General features: G+C 43.1%; 1 protein-coding gene across 1 annotated transcript in view; it reads left to right on the plus strand.

Annotated features, from left to right (window-relative positions):
* Window positions 1-16,866, plus strand: part of LOC124606069 — a 114,525-nt gene that overhangs the window by 50,634 nt on the left and 47,025 nt on the right. The window contains exon 3 of the mRNA XM_047138032.1: window positions 2,635-2,800. Within this exon, the coding sequence (XP_046993988.1) occupies window positions 2,635-2,800 (166 nt within the window). The remainder of the gene's footprint in view (window positions 1-2,634; window positions 2,801-16,866) is intronic.

Below are 16,866 nucleotides of genomic sequence, written 5' to 3' on the forward strand. Positions count from 1 at the left end.
AGTAGTGAACGCTAGCAGCACGTTAAGTACAAACTTGAGAACAGCACTCCAAGTGAGAAAAATATATATTTCGGGGCCTACTGAGGGTAGCCACGAGCGATATGGGGACCTTCTCCCCTGGGATCTGACTGAGAACTCCCTCCGAATGCAAAAATTCGGGTTTTTAAAGAATCGTTACGAACCACTATTTCTCCCTTCCTATGGTCGATCCACCAATCCCCCAGAACTTAACAAGCTTCTGCCAATCTAGCGACTCGTCCTGCACCTCCAGGAAGCCTCTGCTCAAACATATTTAGACTCCTCCCCTACTCCTAATGGTTAGGTAGGGATGCTTCTGGATTTTACATTAACAAATTCCAAGTTTGCTATTGACAGCTGAACGTCACTGCCACTCCTTTTACGGCCAGCAACAACAGCGTTTTACGTCACTTAGCCCCGCTCTCCCTCCTGCTGCGGTTGGGGACTGCTGTAGTAGCTCTTTAACCTGTGCAAACTCTCTGACGTTGCCGTTGTCGATAGCAAGTATCAAGCTTGCTGCCTCTACTAAGACGTGCCTTTCGTGGCCATCCTCTAGCTAGACGTCTTAAAACAGCGTCTAGTCGGTGGGTAGAGTTACCAGTTAATTCTCTGAAGTTATACTTTCCCGTGAGACAGCTGCCCAGAATGTCTGCAATTATACAGTTCTAGTGTCATTATTTATCTACGGTAACTTAAACATTTCCACATTTGTATGCTCACTGCATTGTGTCTCTGATTTGCTATCTTGGACTACCCTTGACGATTCCTAACATCCTTAAGCGTAACAACGTACAAGTCATTATGTCGTCAATACATCATGATAATAAATTATAATAAATATTACACAGAGTACGGGAAGGAACTTGCCCCCCTTCTTGCAGCGGTGTACCGTAGGTCTCTAGAAGACCGTAGCGTTCCAAAGGATTGGAAAAGGGCACAGGTCATCCCCGTTTTCAAGAAGGGACGTCGAACAAATGTGCAGAACTATAGACCTATATCTCTAACGTCGATCAGTTGTAGAATTTTGGAACACGTGATATGTTCGAGTATAATGACTTTTCTGGAGACTAGTATTCTACTCTGTAGGAATCAGCATGGGTTTCGAAAAAGACGATCGTGTGAAACACAGCTCGCGCTATTCGTCCACGAGACACAGAGGGCCATAGACACGGGTTCCCAGGTAGATGCCGTGTTTCTTGACTTCCGCAAGGCGTTCGAAACAGTTCTCCACAGTCGTTTAATGAACAAAGTAAGAGCATATGGACTATCAGACCAATTGTGTGATTGGATTAAAGAGTTCCTAGATAACAGAACGCAGCATGTCATTCTCAATGGAGAGAAGTCTTCCGAAGTAAGAGTGATTTCAAGATTGCCGCAGGGAAGTGTCGTAGGACCGTTGCTATTCACAATATACATAAATGACCTTGTGGATAACATCGGAAGTTCACTGAGGCTTATTGCGGATGATGCTGTGGTATATCGAGAGGTTGTAAGAATGGAAAATTCTACTGAAATGCAGCAGGATCTGAAACGAATTGACGCGTGGTGCAGGGAATCCCAACTGAATCTCAATGTAGACAAGTGTAATGCGCTGCGAATACATAGAAAGAAAGAACATTTATCATTTAGCTACAATAGAGCAGGTCAGCAACTGGAAGCAGTTAATTCCATAAGTTATCTGGGAGTAGGCATTAGGAGTGATTTAAAATGGAATTATCATATAAGGTTGATCGTCGGTAAAGCAGATGCCAGGCTGAGATTCATTGGAAGAATCCTAAGGAAATGCAATCCGAAAACAAAGGAAGTAGGTTACAGTACAATTGTTCGCCCACTGCTTGAATACTGCTCGCCAGTGTGGGATCCGTACCAGATAGGGTTGATAGAGGAGAAAGAGAAGATCCAACGGAGAGCAGCGCGCTTCGTTACAGGATCATTTAGTGATCGCGAAAGCTTTACGGAGATGATAGATAAACTCTAGTGGAAGACTCTGCAGGAGAGACGCTCAGTAGCTCGGTACGGGCTTTTGTTGAAGTTTCGAGAACATACCTTCACCGAGGAGTCAAGCAGTATATTGCTCCCTCCTACGTATATCTCGCGAAGAGACCATGAGGATAAAATCAGCGAGATTAGAGCCCACACATAGGCATACCGACAATCTTTCTTTCCACGAACAATACGAGACTGGAATAGAAGAGAGAACCGATAGAGGTACTCAAAGTACCCTCCACCACACACCGTCAGGTGGCTTGCGGAGTATGGATGTAGATGTAGATATAATGTTTTTATGTGGTCTGAGTTGTGATGATGTGCCCTGAATAGTTCCAGTAGCGTTAGGCAATTACAATTGCTAGTGCATTCACACCGTTCATAATCTGTAGGAATGTCTTTTTTGTATACAGAAAATACAGACTCATGGGGATGAAATTTCGATTCAGGTATGACACAGGGCTAAAAATACCAGAGTATGAGTTTGGTAATGTTCGATCAAGGTGTCCATGCTGCAACTCTCACCATTTTCGGCAGCGCGTATTGATCTATATTCAAAAAGTAAGTTATACTTGCATCATACACTCCGTGAGCTGGTGAAGCCAGAAAGCGAAAGCTGTGCTTCTACAGAAATCTGATCACTAGTAAGTCGTCGTCTTTTTGTCCAGAACTCCAGGCCAAGGTGGCGGTCTACCTGGAACGCCTCTCCAGCTACTGGCGAGACTCGGCGCAGCTGCTCTCTCTCAGTGTGGACGACGTCTCATGGCTGTTGGTCCCCCTCGCCTTCGAGCACATGGTGAGTGGCGACTTTGTCCCCTCTTTCCAGGCGTGTCGTGTGTAAGAGGCTTGAGAGAATGACACGAATAGCCGCACATGACTGTCAGATCTCGCCGTCTGTTTTCTGATTTACCTGGCCCACGCTGTCGCCGTCATTGCCTCCCAGAGTCCCTCCAGGGGTCCTGACCCAGCTCATCTCAACGTCTGTCATCCTTGTGGTGTTACTAGATAAAGGGCGCAAGGTCAAAATGGATTAGGATTGGGAACATAGTCGAAATTATTTCGTTTTTCCCTTTTTTTTAATGCTTTCTCAAGATTTTTTTAATACCTTTGGGATACTTCGCATCACATCCTGCTTTATAAATCTAAACCTCTTGGTTACATACTCGTATTTTATGGGAGGAAGGTCTAGATTCTCACAGTTAATAAAATGTTCCGCGCATTAATGCCGTGGTCGAATTGATTCCACCTTAAAACTCAGAGCTCCTTGACGCAGTGTTAAAACACCGCACCAATGCATTACTCAATAATGGTTATTCGTTCGCTGAGGTGAAAACGCGTTAAGACCACCGTGCAGAAATCATAGCGATGCTCAAACACCGGTGAAAACTAAAGTTTTCCTGCCGTTCGCCGGCCGTTGTGACCGAGCGGTTCTAGGAGCTTCATTCCGGAGCTGCGCTGCTGCTACGGTCGCAGGTTCGAATCCTGCCTCGGGCATGGATGTGTGTGATGTCCTTAGGTTAGTTAGGTTTGAGTAGTTCTACTACTAGGAGACTGATGACCTCACATGTTAAGTCCGATAGTGCTTAGAGCCATTTGATCCATTTGAACCTGCCGTTCATTAACGGCGTTACCGACCGGATACGAAAAATCCTGAAAAAGGGGAACATCGCATAATCTACACACCCACACGGAAAATGCAAGAGCACTTAAAATCGGCCAAGGATGCTCTCCAACCGCCGTAAAAAGCTGGAATTTATAAGACTCCGTGTGGATGTGAGGAGGTGTATGTGGGTACTACAGAAGGAACAGTCAAAAATCGACAAGAAGAGCACGAACACAATTGCAGGAGAGTGGAGACTGACAGATCAGCTGTTGAGGAACGTGCTTTAGCCAGACCACCGCACCCATTTTGATAGGACTCAGGTACTGGCAGCCACAACCGGATACCATGAAAGGTTATACAGAGAGGCCATAGAGGTTGTAAAACACTCTAAGAACTTCAGTACGAAGGAGGAGGGCGTGAAATTGAATGTCACCTGGAGTCCGGTGTTGAAGAAGATGTGTACCAGTCTTCTTCCATCATGGGGTGATAGCAACAGCGGACGATGGCCGCTCTGACGAGCTTACATAATTTCATGAAAATTCAGCTGCTATCGCCAGTGCAAGAGACAATCGTAGCTATTTTCAGTTTAACTGCCAACAAATAGCCTAAATTTATTAAATACACCTGACTTAATGGTAGCAGACGTCCTATTAATATCAGATAATTCAATACTTGGCTACTGAGAAAAAAAGTCTCCAAAAAACGAAGACAATACATCCTCTTAAAATGGATGGGAAAATGTTTGACAAAATGCTATCTATTAGTAGATAGTAGCTGCTTTTCACAATATGTTAATAGCTTTACTAACGCTTTCTTGAATTTAACCCATCTTCAAAAAAATTCTCAACGTCTTAGTGACGGCAGCAGTTCAACTTCCAACGATGTGTACTTGGTATAAAATTCGGAGACGTAAATCACACGAGGAATGGGAAAAACCGACCGGTTCAAATCGGTAGAGGTATTTTAGCTCTCAATTGCTGGTAGTTTTCGGTATTTGTTTGGTCTCGATGATAACAGCTTTTTTCATGTTTTACTCATAAGAGAATGAAACACCGACATAGAAATTTGCCGTAATAGCAGTGCTAAAATTTTAGTTTTTGTTAGATCCTTTTTCGAAAATGAGCAACGTTCATTTGTAAAATTTTCGTTGCTTTGAAATACTAGGTTCTTGCAGAAAATCGGGAAAGCGTGGTGTGCCCCATAGCATGATAAGAGTGTACATGTAGTATGAAAGACTTTCCCCATTTTTTTTTACAGTAGTCGTCGGAAATTGGTTGTATTACAAAAATGGCTCTAGGCACTATGGGACTTAACATCTGAGGTCATCAGTCCCCTAGACTTAGAACTACTTAAACCTAACTAACCTAAGGACACCACACACATCCATGCCCGAGGCAGGATTCGAACCTGCAACCATAGCAGCACCGCGGTTACGGACCGAAGCTCCTAGAACCGCTCGGTCACAGCGGCCGGCCGGTTGTATTATAGAATGCCACCATCCCGAGGTTGGAAGTACTTTACGAAGTGCTATAGCAATGAAGTACAATGCTCCATTTGCTTTGGAAGATTAAAAACGTACAGTGCTCCATTTGCTTTGAAAATTAAAAACGGGAGGAGGTACAGCAAATTTGGGAAATCATATGGGGAGAAAAATTTTTCATTGTTCCTCGAAAAGGAAGGGAAATTTGATTGATATATGAATAATTTGGGATAATAACTGAACCTTTAATGTTTTGGTTCATTTGCGGTGAAAAATTGGTAGCACCCAAAAGTGACGATGCATGAAAGTCATTAACTCATAACTTTTCCCTCTCATCAACGCCGCACCCGTCTCCTTCGTCTTCGCCATCTCTGCTGGACACGATGCCATGCCTCAAGCCAATATCGATCGTCCTCTCCTCGTCCTTCATCTTCATTAGAATATTTCAGTCTGTTCGAATTCTACGTTTATTATTCGAAATAATAGCAACAAAACCGAGAATCCATGATCTCAGAACTGGTTACTTATAGCGGTTTTAACAGTAAAGTTAAACTGGAGAAGAATGAAACCGGTATAACCGAAAATAGGATGTTTAAGCGGTAATCGCCGTCGTTAAATAACACGACTGTGCCTCCTTCCACTGTAATTTCTATTATAATGGAATCATAACGTTATAGTTACTAAAGAATGCAACCCAGAGTTACAGGAGTTTATCCAAATCCTAGGTTGGGTGAACAATCTAAAGAAGCCTACTCAGTAACTATATGTATCCGCGAGCAGCTCTGGATCGTATAAGGTTCCCCACCATCTCTTCCATAATAACACAGCGTATTTTACACTGATGTCCAAAAGTAAGGCAAGAAATGGAAATTTTGCAATGTTGCATTTATTTTGCCACAAAACAGTACAAACAGGTGATAGTAAAGTAGAAACAATGTAAAGAATACAGAATGTAAACAACTGCAACATGCATAACGGTAGACAAAAATGTTCTTCATTTCTTCTGACGTAACTAATTTGAACACACACTCTGTCAACTGTGCTCAGTATGGGTTGTGACCTCGTCTGGCAGCAATACAAGTCTGACAGCGACGGAGCACTCTGTGAATGATGTCACCAATCTCATGTTGACGCAGTAACGCCCATCCTTCCTGCAGATCTGCTCGCAAATCTTGAAGAATGGCTGGAGGGTGCTGACGTGGTGCAACTCATCTCCCTAGTGCATCCCAGACATGCTCTACGGGATTTAAATCGGGAGAGCGAGCAGGCCACGCCATGCGTGCAGTATCTCCCATTTCCTAGAAAACATCAACCACTTGTGCTGTATGAGAGCGAGCATAAACGTCCATCATTACGAAGTCTGGGCCCACATAATCTCGTAACAACCGCGCGTGAGATCACAAGACCTCTTCACGGTACCTGTCAGTAGTTAACACTTGCTGATTCACACGTACAATTTCATGAAGAGGTGTTATAGTGGTCGAGTGATTCCTGCTCACACCATTGGGGCTCCTCATCGATATCACTATTTTTCCACTGTTTTGGTCCCTAAACCCTGTTCCACGCTCCCTCCAAATGTGAATTCATCGAGAATCTCTTACCAGACCAAATCGGGACGCATCTGTGAAAATAACATTGACCCACTGCTCGACCGTTCAGGTAGCACGTTGACGACTCTACCCGAGGCGTACTCATCTGTGAAGACGCATCAGAGATGCACATACAGCAGGTCCGACAGTTAAGGCCACTCTGCCAACGCCTCAAGTACATCGTTTGCCTCGATACAACACATCCAGTGGAAGTCGCGAGTTCAGGTGCCAGATGCCGCGCCGTCTGAGGCGGTACCGTCGTGCACTTACAACAAAATAACGGTCATCACCTACGATAAGGAACCGTATCCGCGACTTAGTTTGTAAGTCATCAAACGATGTACCATCTCAGACTAAGTCCTTCAAATGGCTCTGAGCACTATGGGACTCAACTGCTAAGGTCATTAGTCCCCTAGAGCTTAGAACTAGTTAAACCTAACTAACCTAAGGACATCACAAACATCCATGCCCGAGGCAGGATTCGAACCTGCGACCGTAGCGGTCTTGCGGTTCCAGACCTCAGCGCCTTTAACCGCACGGCCACATCGGCCGGCTAAGTCCTTCCGATTAGCACTGAGACAGAATGAGATTTTCACTCTGCAGCGGAGTGTGCGCTGATGTGAAACTTCCTGGCAGATTAAAACTGTGTGCCGGACCGAGTCTCGAACTCGGGACTTTTGCCTTTCGCGGGCAAGTGCTCTATTAACTTCGAACGGTCACGAGATGATCGCTGAGTTGTGATCACAGAACCATCTGTGCGAATGCACTCCTCCACAACCTACGCACGGTGCTCCCCTAACAGAGCCATCGCGCCTGACGAAAACGGCACGCACACCGCTATCCACCGATACATCATCCATATGAGAACCCCACCTCAACTCACATAGTGGCCTCTTCAAATACGTGAGACGTTTCCGCCGGACCCTGTATAACGGAAACTCGCCGACTAGCGTATGCTACGTTAAAGGACACACTCTGCTCTTACAATCACCAAGCAGAATATTTAATAAATATTTCAAGACTATTAAAAACATTGGCAGGCTCACTTGAACCTGGATTTCCTGTTTTTCACGAGCATTCCTCTTAGTAATTGGGCTCTGCGGACGTCACCAGACCTAAATGAAACCTACCCTATGACTGTTGTCTTCATCTATGAATTTACCCACAAACGGCGTATGAAGGCAGTAGAAGCTTATATCGCGTGTATAAAATCCGATATGACTCCTCTAGTAGCAGTGCACTGCCCTGATTAAAGATACTCTCTGCGCAACGTGAATAAAGCCCAAAGAAAATAACATTATTACGCGATATAAGTACCCTAAAAAGTAACTCGCCACAGGCAAGCATTCAACGCAACGGGAATGCTTTTGGAATCTGAAACGATCTACTATAGGTTACTTTGACTAGTAACGTTGCGTTACCTTAGATCATAATAACGAGCAACGAAACAGCTATTTCCATGTAACTGTCGACGCAGACATCCCTCTCGTAAGCTGAGATAGTCAGTGGCAGATTTACATACAGGCCCACTACCCACGTGCCTAGGGGCGGCACCTTAAGCGGGATGGCATTTTTGTTCTGTACTCATTTCAACAATTACGTTTTTAAAATAACTGCGCTTACAAACGACAAAAATTTATAATATTGTTAAACAACTTGCTAGTTTAAATAAGCCTTAAGAACGAAATTCGACAATACAAGCTTGGAAATATACATACCGCGTGACCAAAAAGTCAGTATAAATTTGAAAACTGAATAAATCACGGAATAATGTAGATAGAGAGGTACAAATTGACACACATGCTTGGTATGACATGGGGTTTTATTAGAACCAAAAAAAATACAAAAGTTCACAAAATGTCCGATAGATGGAGCTTCATCTGATCAGAATAGCAATAATTAGCATAACAAAGTAAGACAAAGCAAAGATGATGTTCTTTACAGGAAATGCTGAATATGTCAACCATCATTCCTCAACAATAGCTGTAGCCGAGGAATAATGTTGTGAACAGCACTCTAAAGCATGTCCGGAGTCATGGTGAGGCATTGGCGTCGGATGTTGTCTTTCAGCATCCCTAGAGATGTCGGTCGATCACGATACACTTACGACTTCAGGTAACCCCAAAGCCAGTAATCGCACGGTCTGAGGTCTGGGGACCTGGGAGGCCACGCATGACGAAAGTGACGGCTGAGCATACGATCATCACCAAACGACGAGCGCAAGAGATCTTTCACGCGTCTACCAATATGGGGTGGAGCGACATCCTGCATAAACATCGTACGTTCCATCAGGTGTTTATCAGCCAGGCTGGGGATGATGTGATTCTGTAACATATCGCCGTACCTCTCACCCATCACGGTAGCAGTTACAAACCCAGAATCACGCATTTCCTCGAAGAAAAAAGGCACGATGAGTTTCCGTGACAGTTCTAGTATTTTCGGTAGCCCAAATTCTGCAGTTGTGGGCGTTGACAGACCCTCGGAGCGTGAAATGAGCTTCGTCGGTCCACAACACGTTACTCAACCAATCGTCATCTTCCGCCATCTTTTGAAACGCCCACACCGCAAATGACCTCCGTTTCACTAAATCTCCAGGTAACAGTTCATGATGCCGATGGATTTTGTACGGATAGAATCGGAGGGTACGCCTAAGTGCCAACCAAACAGTAGCGTATGAAATGCCGGTGCGACGTGCAACTGCACGAGCGCTGACTTCCCCGTGCCTAGACGAACCCGCTACAGTCTCCATTCCTTCCTGAACTGTCTCAGCAGCATTACGCCTTGTGCTCGGTGGCCACTAAGGGGTCTATCATCTAAGCAACCCGTGGCTTCGATCTTCGAAAGCATTCACGCCACAGCTGCATTTGTCAACGGACCTTTACCCGTTCGAATCGTCTTCCTATGGCGATATGATCGTAACGCTAAACTAGCACATTCCTCATTCTGATAATACAGCTTCACTAAAAGCACCTTCACTTAAAGCACCTTTTCAGGTAACGTCAACATGATGCGACTGCTGGCGCATCTCATTCTCTCTCTCATTACACCTCCTTTTATAGACGATTGCCATGCGCAGTCACTGACGTTTTGCTGTCCAGCGCCATCTGTCGGACATTTCGTGAACTTTGTTTTCTTGCGTTCTAATAAAACCCCATGTCATTCCAAGCATGTGAGTCAATTTTTACCTCTCTATCTACATTATTCCGTGGTTTATTAAGTTTTCAAATTTATACTGACTTTTTGATCACCCGGTAGTTTACGTGGTGACTGAAAGAAAATTTAACAATGGGTTTCTGCCTGGTATCATCTTCATGATTGTTTAAAATATTTTGAAGTAATCTACCAGGACAGTAATCTACAATACAGTGTTTGAAACGTTATTATTACGAGGATGTGGTCGGAGTCTACTTAACCCTACCATATTTTCCCCATGAAAATACCGGTACCCCTGAAAAGCTGTGATAAGCTAATCAGCAGTTTCTGAAATACTGTTAACATGTGTTGGCCTTAGTATGTAAAACCCGACTCTACTCAAATTTCTTGTAGAAATTATGGGAAAGTAGCAAGTCAGCCCCTCATTACTGTAATTAATGTGAAAGCTCTGTGGTCTTGAATTACTGAGCTTAGATTTAATGACACCATTTAAAAAAACATGTTGATACTGGGAATGTTTTACATTTTCAAACACATGTTCATACGAAAAGAACGTAAGCAGAGTATCTAATAATGTGTGAAATACACTTCACCACAGTTGTAAGAATTTAATTTATTTATTTACTTAGTTACTTTTTTTGGCGAAATAAGAAGAAGAAACCAACTTTCGTTTGTTCCATTTATTATGCTGCAGCCTGCACGATATCAAAGTTCCCACTCTGTGCAGTCGAATAGTAGGTGACGTTGCAAATTTTATAGCCGGCCGAAGTGGCCGTGCGGTTAAAGGCGCTGCAGTCTGGAACCGCAAGACCGCTACGGTCGCAGGTTCGAATCCTGCCTCGGGCATGGATGTTTGTGATGTCCTTAGGTTAGTTAGGTTTAACTAGTTCTAAATTCTATGGGACTAATGACCTCAGAAGTTGAGTCCCATAGTGCTCAGAGCCATTTGAACCATTTGCAAATTTTATATTACACTTCTTAACTAACCTTTTTTGCTTCGAGGAAAGGTTATTTTTATTTTATGTTGGAACAAAAGATGCATTTTCGTGTAGACATTACAACAATGTTCACACAAATGACAACACACCACATCAACTGCCAACAAGACTACTTAAATTTCGTAGTCTGTCTTCTCTGCCCACAGAAACCGCTAAAACCGCTAAGAATAAGTGGGATAAGATTCGATCCAGAACACTTCACTGCAAGAAATTTCAAAGATTTTAAATTAGAAAGACAGTGTCAAGAATATTCAGAACATATATGTGTCCCAGCTAAAACTCCAGCGACGTGAGAAACAGAAGCCAAAAAAGGGGCTGTCCCGTTTTCTTACTACACGAATTCCAGCCAGCAGGTGTGCTTCAACTGTTCACTGACAACAGAGAAACAGACGACAATGAAATTAAATTATTCTGCATTGTCGTTCTTTCGTAGCACAATTACGTCGCGTAATCCGAGTTGATCAGTTTATCGCTGCCTGTTTAAAGGAAAAATCTCTGTGCTCGTGTGCCATGTTTGAAGTGAAAAGCTTTGTGCTCATGTGCGGTGTAGTAGGATTTTCCGATTCTGCGCAGAACCTCCTCTTTCCTTATCAATCCACCAAATTTTCAATATTCGTCTGGAGCACCACATCTCAAGTGGTTCGAATCTGTTCTGTTGCAGCAGCTCATCTACTTCATTATCATCAATCCTGGCGTTAAGTTTGTCGCTTTTCTCATTTTTTTCTAATTCTCGTTACTTTCATCCTTCTTCGATTTACTCTCAATCCATATTCTGCTACTCATTAGACTGTTTATTCCGTTCAGCAGATCCTCAAATTCTTCTTCACGTTCACTCAGGATAGCAGTGTCATCAGCGAATCGTATCATTGATATCCTTTCACCCTGAATTTTAATTCCATTCCTGAACCTTTCTTTTATTTCCATCATTGCTTCTTCGATGTACAGATTGAACAGTAGGGGCGAAAAACTACATTCCTGTCTTACACCCTTTTTAATCCGAGCACTTCATTCTTGGTCGTCTACTCTTATTATTCCCTGTTGGCCTTAATACACGTTCTATATCACTCGTCTCTACCTATAGCTTACCCTATTTTTCTCAGAATTTCGAACAACTTGCACCATTTTACACTGTCTAACCCTTTTTCATGGTCGACAAAACCTATGAGTGTGTCTTGATTTTTCTTTAGTCTTGCTTCCATTATCATCCGAAACGACAGAATTGCTTTTCTGGTGCCTTTACCTTCCCTAAAGCCAAACTTAACCTCACCTAACAAATCTTCAATTTTCTTTTCCATTCTTCTGTGTATTATTCTTGACAGCAACTTGGATGCATGAGCTGTCAAGTTAATTGTGCGATAATTCTCGTACTTATCAGCTCTTGCAGTCTTCGGAATTGTATGGATGACACTTTTCCGAAAGTCAGAGGGCATGTCGTTAGACTCACACATTCTACACACCAACGTGAATAGTCGTTTTGTTGCCACTTCCCCCAGTGATTTCAGAAATTCTGATGGAATGTTATCTATCCCTCCTGCCTTATTTGATCCTCCAAAACCCTCTTAAATTCCTATTCGAATACTGGTTTCCCTATCTCTTCTAAATCGACTCCTGTTTCTTCTTCTATCACATCAGACAAACCTTCCCCCTCACAGAGGCTTTCAATGTATCGTTTCCACTTACCCGCTCTCTTCTCTGCATGTAACAGTGGAATCCCCGTTACACTCTTGATGTTATCTCCCTTGCTTTTAATTTCACCGAAGGTTGTTTTGACTTTCCCACATGCTGACTCAGTCTCTCTGATAATCATTTATTTTTTGGTTTCTTCACATTTTTCATACAGCCATTTCATCTGAACTTAGCTGCACTTCTTATTTATTTCATTCCTCAGCGACTAGTGTTTCTGAATCCCTGAATTTCCCTGGATATTTTTGTACTTCCTTCTTTCATCGATCAACTGAAACCTATGGTTTCCTCACAGTTACCTTCTATGTACCTATGTTTTTCTTTCCAACTTCTGTTATTGCTCTTTTTAGAGACGTACATTCCTCTTCAATTGTAATGCCTACTTAGATATTCCTTATTACTGTGTCTATAGCTTTAGAAAACTTCAAGCGAGTCTCGTCATTCCTTAGAAGCCGGCCGCGGTGGTCGTGCGGTTCTAGCGCTGCAGTCCGGAACCGCGGGACTGCTACGGTCGCAGGTTCGAATCCTGCCTCGGGCATGGGTGTGTGTCATGTTCTTAGGTTAGTTAGGTTTAAGTAGTTCTAAGTTCTAGGGGACTGATGACCTAAGATGTTAAGTCCCATAGTGCTCAGAGCCATTTGAGCCATTCCTTAGAACTTCCGTATTCCACTTTAATGATTCTTCCTGAATAATCTCTTAAACTTCAGCCTACTCTACATCATTATTAAATTGTGATTTCAGTCTGTATATACTTCTGGGTACAGCTTGCTGTCCAGTATCTGATTTCGGAATCTCTGTCTGACCATGATATAATCTAACTGAAATCGTCCCGCATCACCCGGCCGTTTCCAAGTATACCTCCTCCTCCACTTGTGATTCTTGAACAGAGTGTTCGCTAGTACTAGCTGAAATTTATTACAGAACTCTATTAGTATTTCTCCCCTCTCATTCTTTGCCCCAAACCCATATTCGCCTTTAATCTTTTCTTCTATTCCTTCCCCTCCAACTGCATTCCAGTCCCCAGTGACTACTAGATATTCGTCTTCCTTTGCGTACTGTAGTATCCTTTCAGTAACCTCATATAGTTTCTCTATCTCTTCATCTTCAGCTTGCGACGTCGGCATGTGTACCTGAACTGTCATTGTCGGTATTGGTTTGCTGTAGATTCTGATAAGAACAATCATATCATTGAACTGTTCACAGTAACACACTCTCTGCCCTACCTTCCTATTCCTAACGATTCCTACTCCTGTTATAACATTCTCTGCTGTTGTTGATATTACCATGTACTCCTCTGACCAGAGGAGCTTTCATCACGTCCTCTCTTTCCCTTTGACTCAGTGAAGCAAGTATATGTGGCACAATAGTAGTCCAGTTGCACTGGGGGGGGGGGGGGGGAGAGGGGGGGGAGGTGTGAACTGAAGAAGATTTCCGATGTGAAAAAACAGCAACTAAGGCGCTATTTCTTCACATCGTCCATCTTCAAAAAAATTTGCTGAAATTGATGAACAAAAATCTAAATGACAAGATTGGTCGCGTGAGGGTAAGTTCCGACGTAATGGGTGCTCGGCGGTTCCAACAGAAACTGCAACTTTTAGGTTCTTCACGCAATTTTGACACTACAAATGCTAGATCGCTGGCGTTGGCAGAAATGAAAAAAACGTGCAAGTCGTCATGAAGTGTTCGGAAGAAATCCGATATGTGGCGAAACCAAATGACGGACGCATCGGAGATTTTTCATTGTGCAGTTACCATTCTTAGCAAAGTTGTTATCACCAAGCGTGAACGTGCATCGTTTCCTTTTAGCTATTGGTCTAAGGGAGGATAGGTAGGCTGCTAGCTTGTTGATGTATAAAATATCTAATAATAAATCTGTATTTAGACATACAGCTCTAAAAGTGGCAGTGTATTTATAATGTGCAGCTGATATTTTCATAGGCTGGTACGTCGATATCTTTCCCGTCTATATATTGATACTGTTTTCGATATATCCAGAGCCGATGACGACGTTTATTTAAATACCGATATATCGGATTCCCAGTATTTTTAAAATATTAACAGTCCTACTCGTAACCAAAAGTATCACTCTGATGATTCTGCAGCTGATACGCATAATTGATGAATGGACCAGATATAATAGCAAACAAATTATCTGAAGGAAACACACACGTCATAAACAGAATCTATAAAATATGCAAATTGTGACACCTTCCACGGGGCATTATGCCCGTCAGACATCTGACAGTAAATACAGTGATAGACTAATGGTGCAGTATGATTTGCGGGTAAGTTTAACATTTTTTGTGTCGTCGATAAATCCCTGTCAGTCCCTAAAATGGCGTGCAAGGGACATATTGGGTCTTTTGTAAAGGGAATTAAATGGTTTGTCGTCCAGTGAATTGATATGATTAGGGGAAGAGGAATTCCCTTTTGCGTAAATGTTATAGAACATCTCTGGATAGTAGGGAAGATACATGGGTGCAGATTCTACCACGGAGATGTCATATATTCGTTACATTTGGGGTTCAGCATTTCAGAACGGGTTTGTCTCAATGTCGTGTCATGTTGTTCCAACTTCGTTGATTTCATTACCATTATCCCTTCATTGCATTGTAGGGAATGCAGTTTGCCTGATACGTATGTTATGTTTCTTAGAAACCTCACCTCGCCACTAACAAGAACATTTTGAACTACGACACGTCTATTACCTTTGAAATGCAGGTTACGCACAGGACATGTTTAGGAAGAATTTCATTATAAAAGGTCATAGTCTCGATTCAGAAAAACGTTATTGTTTACTAAACTGAAGTTACGTTCTCAAATAGTTTTGATATATGCATATCGTGGTAATTCTCTACCTCTTCACGTTCTCCATGCGGCGCTTCTTATAGGCTGGTGTCACCTGATCCTTTTTCCAAAAATGGTTCAAATGGCTCTAAGGACTATGACAGAACCGTTCGGCCACAGCGGCCGGCTTCCTTTCTCCAGTCCCATGACACAGATCGTTGTTCCAGCGACCTACGACACTGTTTCTAGAACTGATTTTAGTTTCTTGGCGAATTTCGTATAGAATTTAAGGTGCACCGCGCCACATCCTGTGACCTTTCCTGTAGAAGGCGACTTGAGCTAGTTTCCAATTCAACACTACTTTCTTTTTAGGTGTGTCTTTTCGACTGTTTGCGACGGTGTAAAGTGAGTACTTTTCCAGTGAGACACTTTCTGGATATAGGATTAGATCATTCGTCTTTCTGTTTAGGTACCATCATGATCAACTGGTCTGCTGAGTTTACTACGTCGAATAATTTTACGTACGACCAGAAGAAATCTTTTCTTTTTTGACGATTCCGTAGACACTTTATTGCTTTAAAACTCCACAGATTTTGTTTCTCAACAAGATTTCCGTTTTGTTTCAATGTTCGAAGCATCGCTCGCTGCTTTCTCTAGCGAGCCACATTCTCCTGCCCTGTGCTGCATGTTTGCTGCCGGCTGCTTGGGTGGCTTTCAGCGATTTTCCAGTAATTCTTGTTAGGCAGAAATATCTCTCCATTTTTCCGTTCTTTCAACACGGGTGATCAGTAAGTTATAACAGCCGTGTAGCCGCTCACTCCTACCTGTGTATTCACTGAATCGGCTATTTGTAAGCATTAGAAGCAAAACGTTATCGTCGAGGCCGTCTCACGAGCTGTACTCGGAAAGTACCCTCAGTACAGTGATTCAAGATTCTTTGTTCACACCTACCGATTTAAACCCGCAAATCTCCCATCCTATAGGTGCCAGGTTAGCTCCTGTCAGTGTAACACGATAGAAGAATTTGAGAGTTATAATTTCCAATAGTTCTTTGAAGACTTCCGCTCATTTGACATAAACGGTGCGAATACGATAGAAATATCGATTAGTTTATTATGACGTCCATTGATGAATATCTACTGAAAGATTATCTGAATCCAATTTACATCACTAGAGACTTCAGAGTATTTTATTAACACGGCCGGCCGCTGTGGCCGAGCGGTTCTAGGCGCTGCAGTCCGGAACCGCGCTGCTGCTACGGTCGCAGTTTCGAATCCTGCCTCGGGCATGGAACTGTGTGATGTTGTTAGGTTGGTTAGGTGTAAGTAGTTCTAAATCTAGGGGACTGATGACCTCAGATGCTAAGTCCCATAGTGCTTAGAGCCTTCTGAACCATTATTAACTCGTATATTCAGTTCAAAGATCACGGGGCGCAGTAGAGCACAGTGGACGCTTGGGAGTGCTACATATGGCGCAGATCTGGCACCAAGTGGCCGTGTGACCCTCTGCCGCTTCCATGTGACTGCGCTTCTCGTTCAGCGGCGTCGACAACGATGGCCGGGCGTCGCC

The sequence above is a fragment of the Schistocerca americana genome, chromosome 3 (genome assembly GCF_021461395.2).
Source record: "Schistocerca americana isolate TAMUIC-IGC-003095 chromosome 3, iqSchAmer2.1, whole genome shotgun sequence".
In the NCBI taxonomy this organism is placed as follows: domain Eukaryota; kingdom Metazoa; phylum Arthropoda; class Insecta; order Orthoptera; family Acrididae; genus Schistocerca; species Schistocerca americana.